Source organism: Carcharhinus amblyrhynchos, chromosome 4 (assembly GCF_965287045.1).
Source record: "Carcharhinus amblyrhynchos chromosome 4, sCarAmb.v2.hapA, whole genome shotgun sequence".
In the NCBI taxonomy this organism is placed as follows: Eukaryota; Metazoa; Chordata; class Chondrichthyes; order Carcharhiniformes; family Carcharhinidae; genus Carcharhinus; species Carcharhinus amblyrhynchos.
In genome coordinates, this window is record NC_137327.1 from 71,902,838 (window position 1) to 71,926,133 (window position 23,296).

The 23,296-nt window shown below is 43.0% G+C and overlaps 1 protein-coding gene across 2 annotated transcripts in view; it reads left to right on the plus strand.

Moving 5' to 3' along the window:
• The window catches only part of LOC145342110 (dedicator of cytokinesis protein 11-like), a 269,092-nt gene that overhangs the window by 223,973 nt on the left and 21,823 nt on the right, over positions 1-23,296 (plus strand). For both annotated transcript variants that reach the window (XM_080187331.1, XM_080187332.1), the window contains exons 46-49: positions 7,540-7,662; positions 10,596-10,709; positions 13,238-13,384; positions 22,954-23,164. In XM_080187331.1, coding sequence (XP_080043457.1) covers positions 7,540-7,662; positions 10,596-10,709; positions 13,238-13,384; positions 22,954-23,164 — 595 coding nt within the window. The remainder of the gene's footprint in view (positions 1-7,539; positions 7,663-10,595; positions 10,710-13,237; positions 13,385-22,953; positions 23,165-23,296) is intronic.

Below are 23,296 nucleotides of genomic sequence, written 5' to 3' on the forward strand. Positions count from 1 at the left end.
TAACTTTTTTAGATTGCACAGCCCCACTTCAGCTGCACAAATAAAAAGCAATCAAGTAGATTGTGCTCTCATGACTTCTGCACTCAACAGAATTCCCCTGTTATGCCAGTGAAAGTCAGTGCAAAGGTCACAGAGAAATGAAAAATTTCTGCCTGTGGTTTCAGAGCTCTTGGAAATGAGCAATGGATGTGGGATTAGTTGGATAACTCCTTCAAAAAGCTGGAACAGGCATGATGGATTCATTCCATATGGTCAGATCTTAAGGCGTCATTAATAGCAGGAAATGCATAAAACAGCCAGTGTCGAAGAGAAAAAACATATTTTGGAAAAGGATCTTTTGACAGAACATTGGAATTCCTGAAATGCCGAACTGTGTTTTTCATTCTGATAACTGCCTAGACCACGGTGAAGTTCCAGTTCTTTGCGCTTTTATTTGGGGATTTTAGGCATTTGTGGTTTAAATTTCTATCTGTTCTGCAACTGGTTTCAGATCCTGTTTGTTAACATTTACTTCTAAGTGTTCTTCCTCCTCAGTGTCGAAATCTTAACTTATTGTAACATCCTCCAGTGCAGCTTTACATCCTCTAAACCTTAAATGGTTCACGCAGACTGGAAAACAGCAAATGTGATGCCACTGTTTAAAAAAGGAGGTACACAAAAGGCAGGTAACTATAGGCCGATTAGCTTAACTTCTGTAGTAGGGAAATGCTTGAATCTATCAACAAGGAAGAAGTAGTGATATAAATTGTCCCATTGGTAAGATGCAGCATGGATCCCATTGGCAAAAACAGCGAGATTATGTTGCAGCTGTATAAGGTGCTGGTAAACCCACACCTGGAGTACTGTGTACAGTTTTGGTCTCCTTACTTGAGAAAGGATATAGTGGCACTGGAAGGGGTGCAGACGAGATTCACTAGGTTGATTCCGGAGTTGAGAGGGTTGGCTTATGAGGAGAGACTGAGTAGACTGGGGCTATACTCACTGGAATTCAGAAGAATGAGGGGAGATCTTATAGAAACATATAAGATTATGAAGAGAGTAGACAAGATTGAAGCAGGGAAGTTGTTTCCATTGGCGGGTGAAACTAGAACTAGGGGGCATAGCCTCAAAATAAGAGGAAGCAGATTTAGGACTGAGATGGGGAGGAAGTTCTTCACACAAAGGGTTGTGAATCTGTGGAATTCCCTGCCCAGTGAAGCAATTGAGGCTATCTCATTAAATGATTTTAAGGCAAGGATAGATAAATTTTTGAACAGTAAAGGAATTAAGGGTAATGGTGAATGGGCGGTAAGTGGAGCTGAGTCCTCAAAAAGATTAGCCATGATCTTATTGAATGGCAGAGCAGGCTCGAGGGACCTGATGGCCTACTCCTGTTCCTAGTTCTTATGTTGTCAAGTTCTTATGATGGCATTTCTCACCTCCCTGCAGCTGCTAGTTTACATGCTCAACCCCACACCCCACTACCACCCACCCATCCCACCCTTCCTTAACGTTGATCGCCTCTCCTGCTACCAGGCTACTGGTCACAACCTCAAGGCTTTCCCTGCCCCCTCCCCCTACCCCCATTCAGCCTGCTGGTCAACCTGCACTTCCCCCCCACCCCACCCTGCTTACTCAGCTTGCTGCCTCCTTCCTCCCCTTCCATTGGCTTTGCTGCCTTTTCCAGGCTATTTCCTCACCTTCTCCAGGCTGCTGGCTTCACTGAATCTTTCATCTCATTTATAATCCTTTGAAACAAAACTTTGCACCGTCTAACTAGTTGTTTTCTGTCCTAATATATCAACCATCGTAATTCTGGCTGAAGCATTTAAAATGTTAAGCAAGGTCATTGAGGTAGATGCAGAGAACCTATTTCCTCTGGTGAGAGTATTAAGAACAAAGGGGAACATAATGTTAAAATTAGAGCCAGATCATGTGTGAAATCAGGAAGCATTTCTGACACAACCTGTAGTGCAAGTCTGAAAATACCTCCCACAGAAGACTGTGATGCTGGGACGCTGGAATTGGAGTTCACAGAATTGTGACAAAACAGGAGGAGGCAATTTGGCCCATTGTGTTTGCACTGGCTTTCCAAACGAGCATCATGGCTTCGTGCCTTTTCCCTGTAGCCTTGTACATCTTCTAATGCCCACTTGAATATCTTGACTAAACCCGCCTCCACCCCACTTCCAGGCAGTGCATTCCACATCCCAACCACTTGCTGTGTAAACAAATTTTTTCTCTTTTTGCAGAATAATACCTGTCCCTCCCGTGGTTGAATTTTTTCAATTAGGGGAAAGCTCCATGTCAATTAGAGCAACAAAAGGAGTCGGGTCATGTTTTGCTGAAAGAGGTTTGAGTGCTTCCTCTCTAGAGCTGGCTTGATCTGAGTCTGTAGCTCATGATTTGGCGTGGATAACTACAACACGGATGTAGTATAGGTACTATTCTAGCAATGTGATGACGAAGGCTTTGGGAACTATGTGGAATGTGTAACCGAGTCTCAGTGCATTACTTTCATCTCTGAGTCAGAATGTTGTGGGTTCTAGTTTCTGTTCAGAAAGCTGTGCGTACTCCAGTGCAGCACTCCAGCACAACACTTCCGTGCAGCACTCTGAGGACGTTCTCCACTACTGGAAATGCAGTCTTTCAAATGAGGCGTTAAATCAGTCCTCAAAGCCGGTTGTAAAATTATCCCACTGAACTCTTCGAAAAAATTCAGGAGAGTGGTATTCTACTGGTGTTCTTCCCTCAACCGACATCTCGCAAACAAATTATCTGCTGATTTTTTTTTTGCTGTCTGTGGGACCTTGCTGTGCACAGATTGCTGCATCTGCTACATCGAAATAGTGCTTGCATTTCAAAAATAATTTTGTTGATTGTGAAAAACTGTGGGGTGTTTGAGATCATGAAAGGTACTATACAAAAAAACTTCCCTCTATAACCTTCAGCTAATCTGTGAGATACTCCAAATTGGAAATATTCTATCCCAATGCTGCTGTCAAATAGGCTAGGCCTTAGCTTAATACCAAAGTGGGTTGTGTCTCCAAGCAGACCTCAAGATCTTTAAATTCTATTCTCCTAGCTCAACCCACTGCCTTGGTCAATAGCTCATCTGATGTGAAGTTTGCTTTCTACATACTTTCCCACAGCAGAGTTCTCCATATCTGTGGTCTGGCTAAACCTCTTACCTAAGCAGTGGTTTGAAACTCACTGACTAATGTACACATAGTACCAAAATCTTTGATTTCTTGTGGTTATTTGAGTTCCCTTTCCAGGTTCTTTTCAGAAGTTACTGCCTTTACCCATCTCATAAAGTGCGCATGGCATCGAGGGGACATGGTTGTCAGTATTTTTAAGTCCAGGGTCAGCCTTGTGAACATATGAAGAAGGAACAGGAGTGGGCCATTCAGCCCCTTGAGCCTTTTCAGCCATTTAGTAAGATCATGGCTGAACTGATGGTAACCTGGAATCTGCATCCCGCCACCTCACTAACCTGTCACCCACTTACTTACCAAGAATCTATCCAGCTCTGCCTTCAAAATATTTAAAAGCCAAAAATCTCCATCTTCATTCGGGGCTGGATTCGCCAGCGCTGCTGAAAGTGAATGGATTTTTAGCTGCAATGCCAAATTCTCTGTTCTCACTTACAGTGAGGTGGGAATGGACAGGATCGGAGAATCCCACCCAAAGACTCTACCACCTTTTCAAAGACTCAGACTCTTTGACAGAAAAAGATCTGCTTCCTCTCCATTTTAAATGGACAATTCCTTATTTTTCAACAGTGACCTCTGTTCTAGATTCCCCCACAAAGAGAAACATCCCCTCCAAATCCACCTTGTCAAGAACTCTTGGGAGCCTACATATTTCAATCAAGTTGCCTGTAATCTAAGTTAGATGGTAATGGGTACATATCCCAGTTCAGAGGCTTGAGCACCTGATCAAGATGGGCAGTACTCCAGAAGTGCTGTACTGTTGAGGCTGCCACCTTTTGGGTGAGATGTTGAAATGAGGTTGCATCTGTCCTCTCAGGGTGTAGAAGATCCCATGATACCACTTGAAAACAGAAGAAGGCATTTCTTGGGTCCTGGGCAACATTTCTCCCTCAATCAACATCATTGATAAGACTGATTGATTATTTTTGCATTGCTGTTTGTGAAAACTTGCTTTATGTTTCCTACCCTAGAACAATGACAGTATTTCATCAAGGAAATAAATGACTATGAAATTTTGTGGAGCATACTGAGATAGAAAGATGCTATATAAGCGCAAAGGTGTTTGTTCGTATTTCTAATGCAACATATAGAATCATAGAATCTCTACAGTACAGAAGGAGGCCATTCAACCCATCAAATCTGCACCGACAACAAGATCACCTAGGTCCTATCCCCATAAACGAACATATTTACCCTGCTGGCCCCCAGACACTCAAGGGCAATTTAGCATGGCCAATCAACCTAACCCATATCTATATCTAAACACAAGCATAGATATGTATATAAAAATATGGCATCGGTGGCACAGTGGTTAGCACTGCTATCTCTCAGCCACAGGGACCCAGTTCGGGTGACTATGTGGAGTTTGCATATTCTCCCCACATCTACGTGGGTTTCCTCCAGGTGCTCTGGTTTCCTGTCACAATCCAAAGATGTGCAATTAGTTGGAATGGCCATCCTAAATTGCCCCTTAGTGTCCAAAGACGTGTAAGTTAAGTTGATTTGCATGGTAAATGTTTGGGGTTATGGGATAGGGCAAGGGGAAGATGCTCTTTCGGAGAGTCGGTGCAGACTCGATGAGCTGAATGGCCTCATTCTGCACGGCAGGAATTCTGTGGTTCCGATTTACACTTGTTCTTTAATCAGTGTAAGCATTCTGTTGCCTAGCTGAGTCCCTTTCGGCCACAATGCTGAGAGACTCAGATTACTCCATTCACAGAAGTTTCCACCCTGTCTTCTTTAAATTAACCAAGGTTTGAATTGTGGTTGAGCTGAAATTTACCAATCTGATTTGGAAATGTTTTAAATTTTTCAGCTCAAGAGATGCAGTGCCTCTCTGATCAGTATTCATGCATGACTCTTCAATTCCATCTCACAATGGAAATATACCAAGTTGTGTAGTGCACTGTTTCAGGCCAGTTTTCAGGACCCTATACTGATGGCTGAATAGATGGTATGATAGTTTAAGGAACTTCAAGATGTAAAACCACAAATGGGAACTTGGGTTAGGGTCTGACCTTTCGCTTCTGACACTTACGTTCAAGGCCTGTGCTGTGCTGGCTGCCAAGGTACTGTGTTTGGAGTTGAGCAGTCCCCACTCTGCTCGTACTGGAGGAGCTGAGTTCACAGCACACAATTGCCCTTAATTTGGCATAGTTGGCCACCTCACTGCACAGAATTACAGAATTGTTACAGAAGGAGGACATTTGGCCATCATGTCTGCACTTCCTACTTAGTGAAGAACGGAAGAGGGTGTGAAAGTGAGGCATGTTGCTAGGACAGTGTAGAGGAAGTTTTGTTGTACCTGCATTTTACCAGAGAGTGCTCAATTAATAGGATGCCTAATTCAATGTTTATTGTAAAGCCCCACAAATAATTCAAAAGCATCCTATCATTGATTACTGCATTTCTTATCAATACTCAATGGACGTCAGTCTTTATAGTCATATGTAGCCAAGCTTAACTATTTGGGTAAGATTTAGCTTATTTGAATAAACTAAATCAAAGCTTTATTCATTTTCTATTTTTAACATTCAATGCACCTATTTTGTCAGTGAATCTCATCAACTCTATCTTGTGGCCACAAACTGTGATATCAGTTCCTACTGTGATGGAAGGAGGGTTTCTGTTCTCTTATCAGCTTAGTCAGTCTTCTGGATGACAAGTCATTTTTCCGATGTGTGATTCTAACTAAATGGGGCAGTTGTGTTTAAAAGTTGGCTTCAAGTGGCTGTGTCTTGTGTCCACACCTCCCAAACATTTCCCAACTTCACCTGAGCTGTAGCCCTCCTTCAAGTAACTATTGCTCAGACGGAAATCATTGCCTTAGGCATCCTGTAGCCACTGACCCCATTCTTCCCCCAGCTTGAGGCTGAATCAGGCTGTTTGTAATCTTGGTGTCATATTTCACCCTCAAAGATTCTGACTGTAATTTTTCTTGCCTTTTGCTTCTCCCTGATGTTACTCACTTGTTAATTGCAGCACATTAGACATTAACAGTGCCTCCCAGATCCAGTCTGCTTGTACAAACTGCCTTTATCACTGTTAACATTAAGACTAGGGAAAGAGTCCAAACTAAAACCACAAGCAGTGAAGAACTGTACATCCATTGTCAATGCTGTAGGATACCAGAGCCATTGTAAATGCATAATGTGCATGGTGATGACATCTGGGCTCCAAATACATGATCACAAATATCTCTGTTAATAAGGTGTCAAGGGAGGTTTATTTAAAATAAATATTTCAGATTGAGATGGAGGCATCAGGATAGAGAGGCACAGGTTCTGAGGTCAAGTAATAGGTTTGGAGTTAGTGTAATTTTTGTTTGAATTTAGCAGTAAATGGGTGGCACAGTAGTTAGGTGGTTAGCACTGCTGCTTCACAGCTCCAGGGTCCTGGGTTCGATTCTCGGCTTGGGTCACTGTCCATGTGGTTTGCACATTCTCCTCGTGTCTGCGTAGGTTTCCTCCAGGTGCTCCAATTTCCTCCCAGAGTCCAAAGATGTGCAGGTTAGGTTGATTGGCCATGCTAAGAAATTGCCCCTTAGTGTCCAGGGTAGCAGAGGTTAGAGGGATTAGTGGGTATAATATGTAGGGATAAGGGGGTAAGGCCTGGGTGGGATTGTGTTCGGTGCAGACTTGATGGGCCAAAGGGCCTCTTTCTGCACTGTAGGGTTCTATGATTCTGTGATGTGCATGGTGCCAATAATCAGTCAAATAGATTGAATTTGTTCTGGGAACAGAGAACTGAGCAATGCTGAGACATGGACAGCTGACCATCAATTCTTATCCTCTCATTGAATGTTTCAATTCCTGCTGGAACTGCAGCAGAAGATATTAAGCCCAGGCTAATACTCTAGTGCAGTACTAAGGGAGTGTAGCACTGTCAGAGGTGTTGTCTGTCAAATTAGATGTTGAACCAAAGGTTCATCTGCTTTCTTGTATGGGCAGAAAAGATCCCTCTGTAGTATTTCAGGAGTAGCAGTGTTCTCCTAATTTTTTACCAATATTTTTCCCTCAATCACATCACAAAAAGCAGATTTTTTGGCTATTGCTGTTTGCAGAACGTGGTTGTACACAAGTTGGTTGTGGTAATGGGACAACGATGATTTAATTCAAAAGTATTTAATTAGCTGTAAACCAATTTTGGACATCTGAGGTCATGAAAGATATGAGTTCTTTTCAGTTTAGTAAGCATTAAAAGATCTAACCCTGCTGTTCCCAAAATGACAGCAAAACTAGTTTAGTTTGTTTTGGATACAGTTGGATGCATTCCAGGCTTGATTTTGTTGAAATACTCTGGCTGCCTCTGTGATTGTATGGTGAATATTCTATGTTCTTTGCAGGATATGCTTGTGGAATTATTGGAGAAGTGTGCCGACGGGCTGTGGAACGCAGAGCGCTATGAGTTAATGGCAGTGATTTACAAGTTAATCATCCCTATCTACGAGAAACGGAGAGAATTTGAGGTATGCATTGTTTCGTTGAGAAGGGCCGAACCTGAGAGAGTCCTGGTAATAGGATTTTCTGCTGATGTACGACACTGCCAATGCATTGAATTTTGTTCCCATCCTAGCAACAAGATGTGAAAAGTCATTGATTTAGACTTTGTGAAGTAGAGGCCTTGGGGAGATGGCCTGATTCTGGGATGTCTGCTCTCATTCCCCACTCAAGCAGTTTTCACTGGTATGGGATAAGAGTACAAATAACCTGCACATAATACCCCTGCCCTTGCCCCTCCATTGCAGAGTAGGACAGTTCAAACGCCCATAATTTTGATGGAATCAAGACAGCTCTGTTAAGAGACATGGTTTGCAGCTCAGAGGTGTCATGGGCCATGGGAGAGCCCAGTAACAATTCAGCAACCATTGAAAGAAATTCCCCCTCTCATCATAAAACTTTTAATCAATCAGAGACATTCATAGTATCAAATTCAGATGTTTATATCCCCTGCACGCCACTTAACCTTGAGCAAATAATCATACAAGCATTGAACAAAACACAGCAAAACAAATTATTTATTCCAACAGAAATGTCAGTTGAACAATCTTGCACTGCTCTCTGTAGCTGTATTAGTTTTGCCTGCTAAGCTACAGTCGTGACATTCTTGGAACTCAGCCAAGCTTTCATAATTAGGTCATCTCTTTTATTGGATATGGGCTCCAGAAGGCCTTAGTCTAATCATTCCAGATCTAAAATATGGTGGGGAGAGGCGTCCTTCAAAGAGAAGAGAATTGTTTGCTGTATCGGGAACTTCACTGACTCCTGCTTCACGTTTCCATGAAGATTTGATCCATTTTGTTCAAGTCCAAATTAATCTGTAATGATCATGGGGTAAGAGTTAAATGTAGCCCTGACATAATCCCTCTTCACACGGGAGAAATATTCAACAAAGCCTATTGATGAATGATAAAACCGGAACGAATCTTTACTCAAATTAAAATCTATTTATAAGGTAAAACATTGCAAGTATATATGTCCTAATTCAACCACACAATTTCACAGAGTGTAATTTTATACCTGTTCAAATTAAACTCTCATTAATATTCTCCACCTGCATATAAGTAAGTACAACTGATCTACAATTGACAACAGATTCCAACCAAACATAAGGACCTTCTCCAAGGATCCAGCCAAGAATAGGGCCGAATCTTAGGAGAGCCAGGCATGGGACCTATATCCTGGGGACCCAGTTCCTATCTCTAAAACACGATTCACCCAAGGTTCATGACAACTCTCAGCTAGTGTGATTCATATCACCTACCAAAACTGATCCAATTCCAAGAACGGCTTGAAATGCCCACTTATGTAATGGTGCTAACAATGTCGGAACATTAGTGTGCTGACTTCCAGCCTTCCTGTTTCGTAAAGTTACAAGTTTACCTATTAGTCACAAGTAACTTACATCAATACTTCATTGAAGTTACTGTGAAAATCCCCTAATCACTACACTTCGGCACCTGCTCGGATACACTGAGGAAGAATCTAGCGTGGCCAATGCACCTAACCAGCACGTCTTTTGGAATGTAGGAAGAAACCAGAACACTCAGAGGAAACCTACACAGACAGTGCAAACACTGCACAGCCATTGATCCAAACTGGGAATCAAACCCAAGTCACTGGCGCTCTAAGGCAGCAGTGCTAACCGCTGTGCCACTGGTGAAGATTGCTAGTGCTGGGAATGGGGCAAAAGTCTTGGTTCATGGACGCGCTTATCATTTTTGAAGATCAACTCCAATTAGATCAGGAAAATCGAGACCTCGCAAGTCTCGATTTGGGAGTTGAATTTTGCACCTGTGTTCTCCACGAGCGTAAACTGATGTGGGTGCAAAATCCTGTGAGAGTCAGGAAACAAGATTCTCACTGCAAGATCTGGTTTCCCGGTTGCCCCTCAGCGGCCATGTAACGAGTTTCCTACCATATATTTTAATACATTAGCACATTATTAAAGGACTTCCGAGCCACCTGATCCCCCATTATTAAATATTCATACTGCGCCGGCATCACGTCACGTTGAAGAGGTTTACAACAGCTTTGTAAGAACGGAAATCAGCCAAGAGGAACAGGACACAGGTTCCAAGGTAGGCTTGGTCCTGAGGTGAGGGAGGTGACATTCCCAGGAATGCCCATGACATAGGTTGACATGGCCAATCAAAGGACCCTTATGTATGGTTGAGGAGGGGGGAGGGCCAATGCCTGAGAACAGGGGGAAGGGGGGGGGGGTGCAATGAAGCTTGACACAGTGAGGGTGGAGGGGAATGATGGCTGAGAATAGAGGGGAGGGAGAATGGGAAGAGTGCTTGCAACACAGCCACAGTGGTGTGGGGGAGAGGAGGGAGCATGCACTGCAACACCCGTGTGATTGTAAGGAAGGAGAAGGAAGACAGCCCTGTTACTTGTATGGTTGTGGTGGGGTGGAAGGGGGCTAGGGGCGGGTAGTGGACATCCCCTGATACCTCTGCGGTGGGCTGGGGTGGGTAAATGCCTCAATGCTTGTTTTGGGGGGTGGGGGGAAGTTTAATTCTATTGCTAATCAAACTGATGGCACCCAGATCTCTGTGGAACTGACCTTCCCGGCTCTGTTGGGTTCTGCCTGGAAGAGTGACGACAGAAACCAGGCCCCCTGGTGCACTGTCTCTGTGCACTGAGTGCCAGAAAACCTGGTCTGAAAACTCACTTATGCATCTGGAGAGAAATAAATCGGTTTTCACTCTGAACCTTGACACTTTGACAAGTTTTGATAAAATTCTGCCCTTTAACATTCCCACCTTTTATATAAAATTTTTGACTTGCATCTATGCAGCGTAACTTGTGGTACGTCTCAGAGACACATTTATTAATCTTTATAATTCCAATGACTTGTATAAACCTGTCCATAAGTTCTTGTCTGTCTATATTTTAGAAACTTGCTTTCATATATAACACACTGAATGAAGCTTATAAGAAAATCATTCATGTCCTTCACACTGGCCGGAGACTGCTGGGGACGTTTTTCCGAGTCGCTTTTTATGGTCAGGTAAGAAACCTCGTGCAAGGTGGATGTCTGCACAATTGTACCCAACTGTGGGACCTTTCTCAAACTTTGTGTTCCAAAGTGATTTATAACAATAGCCTATATTTATACAGCACCCTTAATATATCAAAAACATCACAGAATCATGGAATCCTTAGAGTGCACAAGAAGGCCATTTGGCCCATCGAGTCTGCATCAACAGTAATCCCACCCGGGCCCTATCTCCATAACCCCACATATTTATCCTGCTATTCCCCCTGACTCAAGGGGGCAATTTATCATGGCCAGTCAACCTACCATGCATATCTTTGGACCATGGGAGAAAACCAGAGCACCCCCAGGAAATTCACGCAGACACGAGGAAAATGCGCAAACTATACACCTCACCCAAAGCCAGAATTGGCGAGCAGTGCTGCCTCACAGCGCCAGGGACCCAGGTTCAATTCTTAGGTTGCATCACTGTCTGTACAGAGTCTGCACGTTCTCCTTGTGTTTGTGTGAATTTCCACCAGGTGCTTTAGTTTCCTCCCATAGTCCAAAAGATGTGCTGGTTAGATGCATTGGCCATACTACATTTTCCCTCAGTGTACCTGAACAGGCGCTGCAGTGTGGTGACTAAGGGCTTTCCACAGTAACTTCATTGCAGTGTTAATGTAAGTCTACTTATGACAATAGATAAACTTTTTTGAACCCAGGTCTCTGGGGCTGTGAAGCAACAGGGCTAACCAGTGTGCCACTATAGCATCCTAGCTGCTTCACAGGATTATAATGAGAAAATATTACCCATGCGTCAAACCTCATAAGGAGATATTAGGACAAATGACCAGAAACTGTTCAATAGGATAGATTTTAAGGATTTCTTAATGGAGAAAAGTGAGGTGGAGAGATTTTGAGAGGGAATTTCAGAGCTTGGGATCAGTCAATTGAAGGCATAGCTACCAATGTTGGGACAATTAAAATTGGGATTGCTCTAGAGTCTGGGATAAGACAAGTGCATATATCACAAAAGGATGTGGGGCTGGTAATTATAAAAGTAGAGAGGGGTGAGGCAATGGAAGTTTTTGAATACAAAGATGAGAATTTTAAAATTGAGACATTTTTTAACATGCCAATAATGTAGGTCAATTAGCTTTACAGCCGATGAAGTACTTTTGAAATAGTTACTGCTATAACGCAGCAAATGCAGTGGCCAGCCACACAGCATGTTCCCACAGCAGCAGTATTATAATGAGCAGACTGTCTGTTTTTGTGATTGAGCACTGAAAGAACTCACCCAACATTCTTCAATCAGTGCATTGGTGTCTTGTGGATTCATCTGAATGGACAGATGGAGTCTCAGTTTTAAGTCTCATCCAAAAGACAGCATCTTTGGAATGCAGCAATCCCTCAGTATCATACTGCTGTGCCAACTTAGTTCATGTGTCAGCAAATCTCTGCAGTGATATTTAAACTTGTAACTCTCAGCTGTCCCTACAAGTAAATATGTTGCATAGACACCCAGAATAAGGAGAAAATGTCCAATCTGGGCACTTCATTCTCCAGAACCTTGTTATATGAACATGCTTGCGAATTTGGCTTTCTGCAATGTTTAACTAGAAAGTCAATGTGTAACGCTCACTAAGTCTTCACTAAGCTATGTGATGTCAAAGGTGTCCACTGATGTATTTACCATTTGGAATCCAACGATAAGTGTGTGGGATGTGCCAATTCCATTGTTAATTAAAATTAGAGATCAATCTCCCACATAGGAGACATGTAAAAAAGGTAAATTCACGTGGGATATAGGGTAATTTAATAAAGTGGATTCAAAATTGGCCCAATCGTAGGAGACAGAGGGTGATGACAGAAGACTACTTCAGTGACTTTTAAGAAGCTACTGTCCAGTGGCATACCACAGGGAGTGATGATGGTCTGGAATATATTGCCCGGAAGGGTGGTAGAGGCAGGAAGCCTCAGGTCCTTTAAAAAGTATCTGGCTGAGCACTTGGGACATCACTAACATTCAGGACTATAGGCAAAATGCTGGCAGAGGGATTACATGGGAGTTCAGGTGTTTGTAATATGTTAATGGGCTGAAGAGCCTGTTCTGCACTGCATGTTTCTCTGAAGGAAGGTGCAGGGCCATAAGAATAAGAGCACAGTTGGTTCGTATGATCATGGCTGGTCTTCTACATCAGCATCCCTTGATTCCCTTTGTATCCAAATCTGTGGAGCAGAGAATTTGAAATTCACAACCCCATAGAGAAACATTTCTGCTCATCTCAGTTTGAAATGATTGACCACTTTACCTGAATGTGCCACCATGTTTTAGTAACAACTTCCTAGTATTTATCCTGTCAAGCCTCCTCGGAATGTCTTTCTTCATCTCTCATTCTTCTAAACACCAGGTAATATAAGCCTTGCCATCCAATCTTTTCTCAACCCTCTCATCCCTGTTCGATTCTTCATTATACCTCCTCTAAGGCAAATGTACCTTTCCTTAGGTAAGGAGACTACAAGTATAAACTTATTGCATGTATTTTCATTAATAGAGCTTCTTTGAAGAGGAAGATGGAAAAGAATACATTTATAAGGAACCCAAGCTGACCAGGCTGCCAGAAATATCTGAAAGGCTCCTCAAGCTATACAGTGACAAGTTTGGAGCTGAAAATGTGAAAATCATCCAGGATTCAAACAAGGTAATGTATACCTTTGATAAGGAACTGGGGTCCAGCTTTTCATCTGGCAGGGTACTATTAAGAAGGGAGTTCCAGGATTTTGACCCAATGTCAGTGAAGGAATAGCGATATAGTTTCAAGTCAGCAAGATATGTGCCTTGGAGGGAATTTGCAGGTGATGCTGTTCCCATGCATCCGCTGCCATTGTCCTTCTAGGTGGTAGAGGTCATAGTTTGTAAGATGCTGTAAAAGGAGCCTCGGTGAGTTCCTGCAGTGCATTTTGTAGATGGTGCACACTGCTGACACTGAATTGGTGGTGGAGGGAATAAATGTTGCAAGAGATGGATGGGATGCCAATCAATTGTGATGCTTTGTCCTGGATGGTGTCAGCTTCATGAGTGTTGTTGGAGCTGCACTCACCCAGGCAAGTGGAGAGTATTCCTTCACATCCTGACTTGTGACTTGTAGGTGGTGGACAGGCTTTGGGGAATCAAGAGGTGAATTAATCGCCTCAGAATTCCTAGCCTCTGTAATAGCCACAATATCTGTCTGGCTAACCCAGTTCAGTTTCTTGTCAATGGCAACCCTAGGATATTGATAGTGGGGTATTCAATGATGGTAATACCATTGAATGTCGTGGGGAGATGGTTAGATTCCCACTTGTTGGAGATGGTCACTCACTGGTATTTGTGTGGTGCAAATGTAATATGCAACTTATCAATCCAAGTCTAAGTATTATCCAGGTCTTGCTGATTTGGACATGGACTGCATTAGTATCTGAGGAGTTGTGACTGATGCTGAACATTGTGCATTCATCAGCAAACACTTTTGAACTTACAATAGAAGAAAGAATACCTGGTTTGGGGACCAAATGAGACTGAGTCCCCAAGAGTGGAATCCTCTCTGGGTCAGAAGACATGTAGAAGACTAGGGTAACTGTAAACTGCTGCCTCTGCACAGTTTTTATTACGAATGAATAATTTTTGTCTTTCAAATGAAATCTGTGAATGTGCAGCAGATATAACGCCAATCAATGGATACTTATCCCCTTGATTCCTCCTTTGTTAGGACTCTTTGATGTCAAGGGCAGGCACTTTCACCTCATCTCTAGAGTTAAGCTCTTTTGCCCATGTTTGAACCAAGGTTTTATAAAGGTCAGGAACTGAGCAGCCCTGGCGGAACCCAAACTAACTGTCCATGGTCAGGTTATTTCCAAATTAGTGCTGTTGATAGCACTGTCGCTGACAACTTCCATCATTTTTCTAACAATCAGGAATAGACAGATCAGACGGTAATTGGGCCAGATTGAATTCATCCTTTTTTATTGTCTACAGGACATATCTGGGCAATTATTCACATAGCTGGGTAGATGCCAGTTTTGTGGCTGAACTGGAACAGCTCGGCTAGGAGTGTGGCAAGTTCTGAAGCACAGACCTTCAGTATCAGAGCCAGAATATTATCAGGGCCCAGAGCCTTTGCACATCTAGTATCTTCAGCCATTTTTTGCTACCGCATGGAGTGAATCTAACCGACTGAAGACTGTCATCTGTGACGCTGGGGGCCTCCGGAGGAAGCCGAGTTGGATCATCCACTCGGTACAACTGGCTGAAGATTGTTGCAAATGCTTCAGCCATGCCTTTTGCAAGGATGTGCTGAGTTAGCCCCATCACCAAGGAGAGAAATATTTACAATTTGCTCTATTACTCATTTGCCGAAGTCTATTGTGGTTAAAGCAGACAAAACCGTTTCCTTTTTTTTAAAATATTTACTCTATTTTTCACATTCCAAGGCCAATACGCAGAGCAGACCAGATGGACCCAAATCCTTCTCCCTGCATTCCTCAAAAATTACCTTCCGATTGAATTCAATTCATGGTCCCACAAGAGAGACAAACAAGATCCAAGCTGACAAGATAAGGCATTGCATCCCATCTTGGGCTTGATACAACCAAAGTTTGATCTTTGCCAATTTTCCTCCCCATCTTGTTATATTGAGACTAGTTGATTTATCATTGTCATCTTATCAATCTGCATGCATTTCTAGCTCAGGCTAACTCCCTTTTCCTATAATAAACATTAGATCAAGCTTTTGATGTTAATGTGTTGCATCCCCATTGACGTATCATACAACCAGCTCACAAATGCAAGGGGAATAAGGCAACTTGACAGAAAATGTTAGCAGAGACTGCCATGACTGACCACCATCCCCCAAACCCACCTCTTGGCCAAGCTGGCACTCATGGACAACTTGTTGCCCAAAACACCCACTGTCATTTTTTTTTCCCGAGTGGAATTCCAGATCTCTCTGTGGGAAGGTTCACCGCACTTTGACAAGAGGTTGCCCTATCATAATGTGTCATCATCATGGCTGGCCAGTGATTGCTTCATGGTTCTGCTGAAAGACACTTCAAGGGAGGATAGGAGATGTCCAAAAGTGTGTTAAATGCACTAGGTCTGCGAAAAGATCTCTGCAGCCCTCCTTATATAGATGATCTGGAGGAGGGAACCGAGTGTAGGGTATCAAAATTTGCTGATGACACCAAGATTGGTGGAAAGGCAAATTGTGCGGAGGGTGTGGAGAGTCTGCAGAAGGATCCAGATAGGCTGGGCGAATGGGCCAGGAAATGGCAAATGGAATTTAATGTTGGCAAGTGCGAGGTGGTCCACTTTGGTAGGAATAATGGTAGGAAGGATTATTACTTACGTGGAGAAAAACTGCAGCAGGCGACGGTGCAGAGGGACCTCGGGGTCCTTGTGCATGAGTCGCAAAAACCCAGCTTGCAGGTGCAGCAGGTGGTCAGGAAGGCGAATGGGATGCTGGCCTTCATAGCGAGGGGGATTGAATATAAAAGTAGGGAGGTCTTGCTGCGGCTATATAGGGCACTGGTGAGGCCGCAGCTGGAGTACTGTGTGCAGTTTTTGGCGCCGTACTTACGCAAGGATATTTTGGCCTTGGAGGGAGTGCAGAGGAGGTTTACTAGGCTGATGCCGGAGTTGAGGGGTTTGAGCTATGAGGAGAGGCTGAATAAACTAGGCTTGTACTCGTTAGAGTTTAGAAGAATGAGGGGAGATCTCATTGAGATGTATAAGATGATGAATGGGATGGATAGGATAGAGGTGGAGAGACTCTTCCCGCTCAGAAAGGACAGTAGGACTAGGGCGCACAGCCTCAAGATAAAGGGGGGGGCGGTTTAGAACGGAGTTGAGGAAGAACTTCTTCACTCAAAGGGTGGTGAATCTCTGGAATTCTCTGCCTGTTGAAGTGGTGGAGGCTACCTCGCTAAATATTTTTAAGAAGACGGTTGATGGGTTTTTGATAAGAGAGGGGATTAAGGGTTATGGGGAGAGGGTGGGAATGTGGAACTGAGCCACGACAGATCAGCCATGATCTTATTGAATGGCGGGGCAGGCTCGAAGGGCCAGATGGCCTACTCCTGCTCCTATTTCTTATGTTCTTATGTTCACCATTCACAGTTGCTTTGAATAAAAATGCAGGTTTTATGAAGACTGTACCACTTCTGTCTGAGGTTCCCTGGAACTTAGGCCACTCATTGTGCTTTGTGAGCGCAATCGCATCAAAATTTTCACCACTTTGTTTGGAACTTAGTCAAAAAGCTTGTGTGCTGATAATGGAATCCCTACAGTGCAGGAGGCCATTCATCACACTGAACCTGCACTGCCTCTTCAAGGAAGCATCTGACTCAGCTTCTTACCACAATTCAACATATTTACCCCACTAATTCTCCTAATCTATACATCTTGTAACATTAAGGGACAATTTAGCATGGCCAATCAACCCAACTTGAACACCAATGGACATTGAGGCAATTCAGGGCCAAGGTCAGGGGTAGCTTTTCCTTTTAAAAGAAAGGGGAAGAGCGAGAGAGAGAAACAAGGTGAGAACAGAGCATTGGGATACTGTTCATGTGGAATATAAAGACCAACACTGACTGGGTGGGACAACCTGTTACTGTGCCACAATTTCGATCTGCTTGGACAAACTTTCAGACATCAGAAGATTGAATACTAGCAGAAAGAAGTTTTTTATTGAAGTGTTTGTAAAGGGATGGTGCTTTGACAGATTGGAAGTATTTAATTGCTGTCTTTGTTGTCACAAGCAGCATCTATTGACCTGTTCCTCTAAAGTGCAAAAGTGAAAAGATTCATGCACTTAGAGCAATAGTCCAGTGACTTTAGGCCCTCTGAGTATCTCCAACCAAGATTCCCAGAAGGAGAAAACAGTAAAAATGGAGAAGTAAGAATATTGGTCCAAACTGGTCTTGTGTTGCAACTATTGATTCTTAGATACTTGTTTGCTTTTACCCCACTGTGCTTTTTTGTAAGATGGGCAAAGGACAAACGCAACTATTAACCCTTAAATTACCCACATAAAACATGAGGATATCCTAGATTCAAGTATACTACCTGCAAAGATGGTTTGGTTAAACTGCAGGCTTGATTCTCTGAGTCCCTCTGGTCTGTCGTCACGAAGGTGAATCTCAATGGCCCTCCCTGCCTCATCAGTCTTTTTTTAACTTTATTCCAATCCAATCAAGTCAAATTAAAGCCAATTAAGAGTCCCAACAAGTTGGGACATTACCGATCCAAGCTGACAAGACAGGGCTCTTACCTCCTGTCTTGGGCTTGATCTACATGATCCAAGCTGATTGGAGTAGGTGTAGCTCCTCCTCCAAGGCTTCATCTCATTAGCATCTTAGCCAAAAGGCCCAGATGCCGCTTTAAAAAATTGCTTCAAATGAAGCTGAAATGTAACCTAATGACTTCAACCAAGTGCAGCATGTCGATACTACACTTCATCTTCCAGATGGTCAAGGTCACCTCCTTCATTGAGTCTTCGCTGCTGGTGTGTCTGAAATGTGTCCCTTTATTCCCCTGCCTGCTTGCCTTTCCAGAAACTTCTCTGGCTTCCGGCCAATGAGGTCCCAGGAGGGGGTTCCAATACCCAATGGGTTTCTTGATGTCTGCCTGAAAGGACAACTGGGTCCGCCCCCAGTTGCCCTTCCCAATAGGCCTATTGTTAGAAGCCCAGATCAGGCCAGACTTTCTGTCACTGAGAATTCCTGCAGTTACCTTATCTGATAACATGTTACATGTAAGCAACAGTTTTGGGAAGGGCAACTGGGGGCGGTCTTGATTCATGTCCACAAGCATGGTCAATGTCATTCTAAAAACTGTTGGCAATGTTCAACCTTGAATGCAATCTTGATAACATGCCTGAGTTAGCCTGGTGCACAGGCTGGCACTGCAGGGAGCTCTTTGACGTGGGATAATTGCTCAATAAATGGGGAGTCATATTCGAAGGAGGTATAGCTATGATGCAGAAATCTGAAGGACACCTAGCTTAAATGCAGGTTGAGACAAATATTTACTGATGTACATAAGAGTAGAATACAGAAAGAGACTTGTACCGTCAGTATCATATTAGTTCAGTAACCTAGAATATGTTGCCAATTACTATTTATTATGATGGGCCAGTATTGGTCATACGCAGTGGGTAGGACACTCAAAAAACTTATAAGTCAGAAGATTGTGGGTTCACTCCAAAGGTTTGGAAAGATATTCCAGATTTACCCCCCTCAGGTGGATGTAAAAGATTCCTTAATAATATTTTCAAGAGGAGCAGGGTGGTTCTCCCAGGCCCTGGCCAACATTTAGCCCTCAAGCAATATCATTAAAAAAATAGGTAATCGGGGCATTATCTCATTGCTATCTGTGGAAGTTTGCTGTGCATAGTACTGGCTGCCACATTCCAACACAACAACAAGGAGTACTCTTCAAAAACACTTTGGGATCATGACTGGTATATTTGAATATTCTCTGAATCTAATCAGCTCCCTGCTCCCTCTGGAGATTTTCTGCTGATTTTAGGAATGGTCAGGAAACATGATACTGACTCATGGGAAGTACAAGTCTAGACACCTGTCCCAAGTGAGCACTGTTGACTTTCACTCTCCTTATCTTTTGAATGAAAGTGAAAATTTTTCACTGATGGCTCAGAATTGTATCTCAGATCATCTGTGGGTGGAAAGAACCGACTTATTTTCCCCCACAATTTCCATTCTGTTTGAAGTGACTACATCAAGATATAAGTCATACCCAGAACAGGATGCTTCACAGAGCAAAGGGTAGCAGCATGAAACAAATGCTACCATTGCCCTATTAAAAGAAGAAATCAAACACTTCACAATCATTGAAAGGTAGCAATGCAGGTTAACAAGATGCAATCGAGGCACTGCAGCCCATTTCTAGAGGAGTCAAATTCAACAGGTAGAGAAATTATGTTAAACTTAAATAAAACCTTAGTTAGTCCACATCTGTGTTCATTCCTGGTCTCCATATTATAAAAGGGATGTAGGGATATTTAGGATGGCTGGATTTCCTTTCTCTAAAGAGTCATAGAATCCCTACAGTGTAGAAAGAGACCATTCAGCCCATAAGTCTGCACTGATAACTATCCCACCTAGGCCCTATCCCTATAATCCCATATATTTACCTTGCTAATCTCCTGACTCTAAGGGGCAATTTACCATGGCCAATCCACCTAACCTGCACATTTTTCGACTTTGGGAGGAAACTGGAGACCCAGAGGAAACCCATGCAGACATGGGGAGAACATGCAAACACTAGTGTCGACCAAAGCCGGAAGTGAACCCGGGTCACTCACGCTGTGGGGCAGCAGTGCTAACCACTGTGCCACCATGCCACCCCAATCAATGAAGAACACATCCCAGCTGATACTACTTGCCCTGCAGCTATTTAACATTCCAACAAACATTACTGGACTTTGGGAGGGACTTCTGCCCCTCACTCGGGTGGAGGCCCAGCCTACCTGATTGGCCTGCAGCTCATTAGGCCCTGCAGTGCCAGAAGCTGCAGTGGACAGTACTGGAACTGCAAGCAGTTTCCAGAGTCTGAGCCCCAGCAGTGCAGAATGTGGTAAGTACAGGGGTGGTCTCAATGCAGGATGGGAGGGAGGCCCAGGGGAGAGGGCAGTGGGGGTTAGGAGTATTGGCGGAAAGGACAGGGAGGAAGGAGCACTTGCTGGCAGCCAGATGTTTTTGGGGTGGTGCTCAGTGTTAAAAGGAGGCTGCTGATGGACGCATCCTTCCCAAATTCCATCCACCTGCCCAGCAATGCATGAATATGATTCATTTTTGGGTTACTCCACTCTCTGTACCCCTCCCATCAACTTGAATGTTGAAGCTGGGCAGGAAACAGCCTTTACGTGGTCAAGAATTGGTTGCTTGCGGGCCTCAGTTATGGCCACCCACACTGCTGTGGGTCTGGTGTCACATGTAGTTCAGACCAGGTAAGGACAGCAAATTTCCTTCCCTAAAGGACATTAGTGAATCAGATAGATTTTTACAACAATCGACAATGGTTTCTTGGTCATCATAGAATCCCTACAGTGCAGAAACAACACCAACAACAATCCCACTCAGGCTCTATCTCCTTAATCCCGCATATTTACCCCACAAATCTCTCGACACGTCCTGGGACACTCAGGGGCAATTTAGCATGGCCAATCAACCTAACCCACACATCTTTGGACTGTGGGAAGAAACTGGAGTACCTGGAGGAAACCCTTGCAGAAATGAGAAGAACATGCAAACTCCACACAGAGAGTGACCCAAGGCAGGAATTGAACCCAGGGCCCTGGAGCTGTGAGACAGCAATGCTAACCACTGGGTCACTGTGCTGTCCCAATTTGATTTTAATTCAAGATTTTTATTGAATTCAAATTTCATCACCTGCCTTGATGAGATTCAACCTCAGGTCCCCCAAGCATTACCCTGGATTATTAGTTCAGTGATGATACCATTATATCACTTCCCCTTGTGTGGGGAATGTTACTTTCCACTATCAGCCAAAGCCCGAGTGTTGCCCAGGTGCTGCTGCATGTGGACATGGATTGTTTTAGTGTCTGAGGATTGGTGCTGAATCTGGTGTGATTATCAGTGAGCATCGCCATTTTGTCCTTATGATGGATGAAGACAATTGATGAAGCATCTGAAGATTGGACAGTAGTCTGAGGAACTCCTACAGTAATGTCCTGGGACTGAGATGATTGACCTCCAGCCACCATAACCATCTCCCTTTGTGTTAGGTATGAATTCAAGTAGCAGAGAGTTTTCCCCCAATTCCTATTTACTTTAGTTTTATGAGGGCTCCTTTGTGCCATACTCGATCAAATACTGCCTCACAGTCAAAGGATGGAACTCCAATAACACATTTAGGGTTTTTAAAATTAAAAGATTTACTAACAAGAAAAACACGGAAGCGCTTGGGATTAAAAGTTAAAATACTAAATAGTCTCACAGAACAATCCCAAAAAATCCTATTTGGTCAGAAGACACAAGCCAACTACCTACTTGGCAACAACTGCCTTATAGAATTTTAACGATGAAAATCCTATGAAACTATGGAAATATTACCCGAAGTGAAGAGCTGGTGTCATTTTAATCAAGATAGGTCACCCAACTCCTCAAACACATTCACTCTGATGTGGAAATACAAAAGATAAGTTCAAAACTGACTGCTTTCTGAAAACAAATTTATTTTGGCTTGACCAGATGACTGATTCAAACTCTTAACTTGAACTCAGATTTTTATATTTTGAAAAGATTTTCATGTTTTCCTATTGCTTCGAGTTTTGAGTCAGTAAAATTTGATATACTTTCCCCTGCTTAACTGTGAAACCTTTTAAATCGTAGGAGTTTCTTGTCACTTCAGATCTTCCCTTGGTTAAGAAGACCCGACTTATCTCGCAATACACATTTTAAATCCAATCTCACCATAGTCTCTCATTACAAATGCATGAACCGGATGCCTTCGCTCTTATCTCTCAGCTTTCACAGACAAGATGTCTCTCTCTCTCTCTCAATCTTTTCCCAGTTTAATTAATCATAGATAAACACACAGAGAATTCAAAAAATATCTTTAAAAATAACACCCGCCATCACCGATGCCTATATAATTATGAAGGAGATTTGATTGGGTAGGCATAGAGAAAATATTTCTATGTGTGAGAGTATCCAAAACTAGAGCCCATAAATATAAGATACTAACCAATACAACAGGAAATTCAGTAGGAACATTTATGTCCAGAAAGTGGTCAGATTGTGTAACTCATTCCCATATTTAAGTGCTTAAAGTGCATTGTGTTGATGTAAGGATAAGCATTCTCCGAACTAAATGCTGAGATTGATGGATTCGTGTGCACCAAGGAAATTGAGCTAAATAAGAAAACGGAAAGTGGAGTTTTGTAGAGGATGATGGATCAGCCTCCTCCTCTTTGTAATCTGCGTAGTTTTTCCAGCAAACAATCCCTAATCATTATAAAGCTCTGTCTGCTTATTGGTTAGACCTCATGAGTTTAATGGAATATATATTCACCTTAGCAGCAGAACAGTATATTGTGCTTTATTCTTGTAACACCTCTGACCTGAAGTCGCAGCTTACAAAGAACAAAGCTGCAGCAGGCTCACTAGAAAGGTCTTTATTTTTTGTTTTAGGGTCTGACTACATTTCTAAAACTTGATTTTTTTTTATTTTTCTTTTACTCTTTAGGTAAATACAAAAAACTTGGACCAGAAATTTGCCTATATTCAGGTCACTTTTGTCAATCCTTACTTTGATGAAAAAGAACTTTCTGAAAGGAAGACACATTTTGAGAGAAACCACAACATCACACGATTCGTCTTTGAGACTCCGTACACACTCTCTGGAAAAAAACAAGGAGGGGTCGAGGAGCAGTGCAAAAGGCGAACGATTTTAACAAGTAAGGCCAGGTTTATGTGAGTAATTGAATAACAATAAACAGAAAGACAAATCTGTCGGGATGGTGCATGTTTCAAAGGTCAAATAAACACACTTGTCAAATTTCTTAGAATGGTTCCAACACAGAAAATGG